This window comes from Galeopterus variegatus, unplaced genomic scaffold (genome assembly GCF_000696425.1).
Source record: "Galeopterus variegatus unplaced genomic scaffold, G_variegatus-3.0.2 Scaffold2162, whole genome shotgun sequence".
NCBI lineage: Eukaryota > Metazoa > Chordata > Mammalia > Dermoptera > Cynocephalidae > Galeopterus > Galeopterus variegatus.
Genome location: NW_007728273.1, coordinates 180395 through 184442, shown reverse-complemented (window position 1 = coordinate 184442; position 4048 = coordinate 180395). Strand labels below are relative to the sequence as shown.

The 4048-nt window shown below is 44.9% G+C and overlaps 1 protein-coding gene across 1 annotated transcript; it reads left to right on the top strand.

The window, feature by feature from the left end:
- Positions 1-5: 5 nt before the first annotated feature.
- MIXL1 (Mix paired-like homeobox) lies at positions 6-2279 on the top strand (the record flags this gene model as incomplete). Its single annotated transcript, XM_008580797.1, has 2 exons — positions 6-194; positions 1455-2279. Coding segments are annotated over 2 exons (519 nt in total), but the record flags the coding sequence as incomplete, so codon positions are not given.
- Positions 2280-4048: the final 1769 nt, after the last annotated feature.

The window sequence follows — 4048 nt, the reverse complement described above, 5'->3', positions numbered from 1 at the left end:
CTGCCGGCCTGGGCTCGCCTGCGCCCCGCAAAGGCGCGGCCGCCCCGTTGGCGTCGCAGCGCCGCAAGCGCACGTCGTTCAGCCCCGAGCAGCTGCAGCTGCTGGAGCTCGTCTTCCGCAGGACCATGTACCCCGACATCCACCTGCGAGAGCGCCTGGCCGCGCTCACGCTGCTCCACGAGTCCAGGATCCAGGTGAGCGGCCCGCCGCGTTCGCAGGTGCCTTGGAGGGGAGGCCCCGGGGTGTCGAAGCCGGGATTTTCGGGCTTCTTGGGCCACACTCCGGCGCACACTTACTTGGGGGACTTGGGCAAGTTGCTCCCCTTGAGCTCAGTGTTCTTAGATTGTGAAGTAGGGATAAAACCACCTATTTGCACTGAGTTGTGAGGCTTAAATGAAGTAATTCAGGCATGCCTCAGTGACTTCTGTCTCGCATTGTTAGATATAATAAAGGCCCCTAGGAGGCCAGCTGGTCCCTTGAAACAGTCAATCCCCAGCAGGAAGGTGATAGGAAGTAGTTTTACACTTTTTCCTTATCCAGGAAGCAGACCCAGATGGGGCGCAGTTAGGGTTTCCCTCTGGCTTTGAGCTTGGGGATGGAAGCTGAGTTACCTTCTGGGCCACTTGATCGGCTGGTACTGGCTCTGGGATTTTGGTTCGAGAGGATGTAGCATGTTAGGGTAAAGCCTGAAGCATCTGGAGCTTCTTGTCACAGTCTGAAAATTCTAGTACAGGGTGTTTATTGTCTAATTTAGATCAGAATCCTGGAGTTGGTGGTGGGAAGCCTGCCTTTTTGCCTATTAGCCTTTAGCTCCTTGGTCTGTGTCCAAGTGCAGTTTTGAGTAGGAATCCTCTTAAACACTGGGAAAGAGTGGACTGTTTTTTCTGCACCCCTGACGGTCATACAGCTGTCAGTTTCAACAGTTGGCACAGAGGCTTCCTAAGCAGGACGCCTTTATTTGTGGGGAAATACTGAGCAGAAAAATTTACTCATGGAAGTGAGGTCCCCTGTACCCACCAGCCATCAAAACAAAAAACGAAACAAGGAAAACCCATAGAAGTGAAGTCTACTGAGCAAAATATCTCCTTGATTAATTTGACAAGGGGGTACAGACTTCCCAAAACTGATTTTTTAAATAATTCGAACACATCATCTTGAAGCATAGTAGCATTTTCTTCCTAAGAATTTGAAGTGCTTCTATTTCTGTGGCCCCAATTTTCATTGATAATGTCTCTATATAAAGTATAGATGGAAATAGGCATAATTCCAATTTTGCATCTGGAAATGGTGAGGCAGAGAAAGCCAGGTGCTCTGCCCTTTAAGCCCAAGTGCTTTCTGAAAAGCATAAGGCTCTGGAGCAGGGAGCCAGGGGACGTTACGCTGGAACTTGTCGGTATGAACTGTGAATGCAATACTAGCATAAGAACCCCATAACATTTTCCCCCCTCTTCCAGGTGTGGTTCCAGAACAGGCGTGCCAAGTCACGGCGTCAGAGTGGGAAATCCTTCCAACCTTCGGCTAGGCCAGAGCTGTTCCTCAACCACCCTGCTCCTGGAACTGAAGTGAAAAGTTTGAAGCCCCAGCTGCCTCTTGAGTTAGACGTGAATTTCCTGCCCGATTGCAACAGGGTTGGAGGGGGCATCTCTGACTCTAGCTCCCAAGGTCAGAATTTTGAAACCTGTTCCCCTTTCTCTGAAGACACTGGTTCAAAGCTGGACTCGAGGAAGGAACACATCTTTTCTGCCTTTGGTAACTTTTGTGGACTCTGGGAGAATTCAGGATAAGCTTGGAGGAGCTATGACTGACAGCCCAGGAATACTGTCCTTTCTGACTTCCATGTTAAGGACATGTCCTGTTAACCTTGATGATGGTTTTGCCAGTCATCTCTCACTGCTGAAGGTTCCCCCCCCTCTCCAATAAGCCTTTGCTCATGGCCTGTTCTTTCTTTATAGCACACTCCCCAGGAGTTCTGGCATTCATTTTACATGTGTGTCTCCAAGCCTGCAAATTCCATTTGGTCCACATCCCTGGCCTTCTTGCTAGGTCTATTCCTATTTTTTGAACTGGTTGTTTAGAACTCATTTTCTTCACAAGAAGCCCTCAGCCTGACTCAATTTCCCCTTGTGCTTGACAGCTGCCATCTTCTCCTGGTTGCTCCAAGGCTTATAACCTTAAATTCATTCTAGCCTATCTCCTGCACCCTCATCCTATCACCAAGATTTATTACGTTTTTTTCTTTTAGTTCCAATGACTGCATTCAGATTTTTTTTTTTTTCTTTTGGTGGCTGGCTGGTACAGGGATCCCAACCCCTGACCTTGGTGTTATAAGGCTGCACTCTAACCAGCTGAGCTAACTAGCCAGCCCCTCCCCCCCCTTTTTGGTGACTGGCCAGTATAGGAATTAATCCCTGGACCTTGGTGTTATCAGCACCACACTCTAACCAACTGAGCTAACCGGCCCATCTAGCTAATTTCAAGAGCTCCCTTGCCTCTCACTTCTCAACTACTTTTTAAAAATTACTCTTTAGAAATCTGCAGTAGCCTGCAGTTGCTGCCAAATTATAAAAACTTTTCAGTTACCCTCCCAGATAAGTGACATCATCTTTAGCCCACAGGACAGCTATGCAAATCTTAAGATCACCTATCCACAATATATGTCTCTGGCTCAAAGTCACTCCTTTCAGTTTTGGACAAATCTAACACCTTTCTCTTCCAAAACACTCAAGACTCCCCCTTTCTGGAGTTTGAGACTTCCTCTAACTAATCCTGACTTTGTGCCTTTTACTTTGATCACACCAACATTGCCCTTAGCACTTGTTACTGTACTTCCCGTACGACTTCAGTGGATTATTATTTTTCACAAAGGTTTCAATGTAATTTCTATTTAAATGAATTCTGTTCTTTAGACAGCTTAGTACAGTGCTTTACTCCACAGTTGCTCACTATATATGATGTGGCCATGAAAAACATTTCTAAAAGGAAAGTTTCTGCAAATGTAGTTTGTAGCCAGTAATTAATATATCAGCAGGCCACTGCACTGAGAAATTTAATTTGGTTAAAAGCATATCTTTGGTTGTTTAAAGTTTAGTAATATTTAGGAGTATTTTGGCTCCATATTTCTCTTTTCCAATTTATAATTCTTAATGTATGTAAATGACTGTTTCTAAATTAGTCTAAGATTGATTAAAATGTTATATTGATATTCGAGGGTTTTCAAACTGCTTAGGGCCAAAGGAAACTGTATACGAAGTAACATAGGTGAGGTTTGTCTGTAAACTGTGCTTTAAAGTAGGATCCTGGGGCCAGCTGTGGCTCACTTGGGAGAGTGTGGTGCTGATAACACCAAGGCCACATGGGTTCAGATCCCTATATAGGGATGGCCAGTTTGCCCACTTGGTAGAGCGTGGTGCTGACAACACCAAGCCAAGGGTTAAGATCTCCTTATGAACAAAAAAAAAAAAAAAAGGTAGGATCACGGGGAACCATGGCTAGGGCCAGGACAGCATGTCTTGATGGTTACAGAAGAGCCCGAACTATGCTGAATGTCTTTAAGATTATAACACGTCAGTTGTCCTAATTTTCATAGAGATATTCGAGTGGTTTGTACTTTTCAGAGTAGTAAATGTACTATTAAAAGCAACCAAGAGAACATAGTTCAGGCTTTATAGCAAGCTGAACTTTGAAGAGTGTCTGAAACCAAAAATGAGCTCATAAACATTAGCTATTCTTAAGTGCTTACTATGTGCCTGACTTTGTGCTCAGGGCCTATCCAGGGGGTGGCCAAGAGGTTTCACAATCACAGAGCTTCACATTTAAACTTGTGACATAGCCAAATGAGGTGACACATTTACAAGACTGAGAGACGTATGTCATAACACTTGAAACTTATGGTCCCCTAAGAATCACCTTTAAAAATAAATCTTGTAATTAGCTTTTTCATTACATTATTGCATTTATATTGTCTTATGTTTTATTTTTTGTTGGGAGCCTGAAGCCCCACACCCCTTCTTGTGAGAGCGCTCCTATGTGACAATCTGCTCAGATGGCC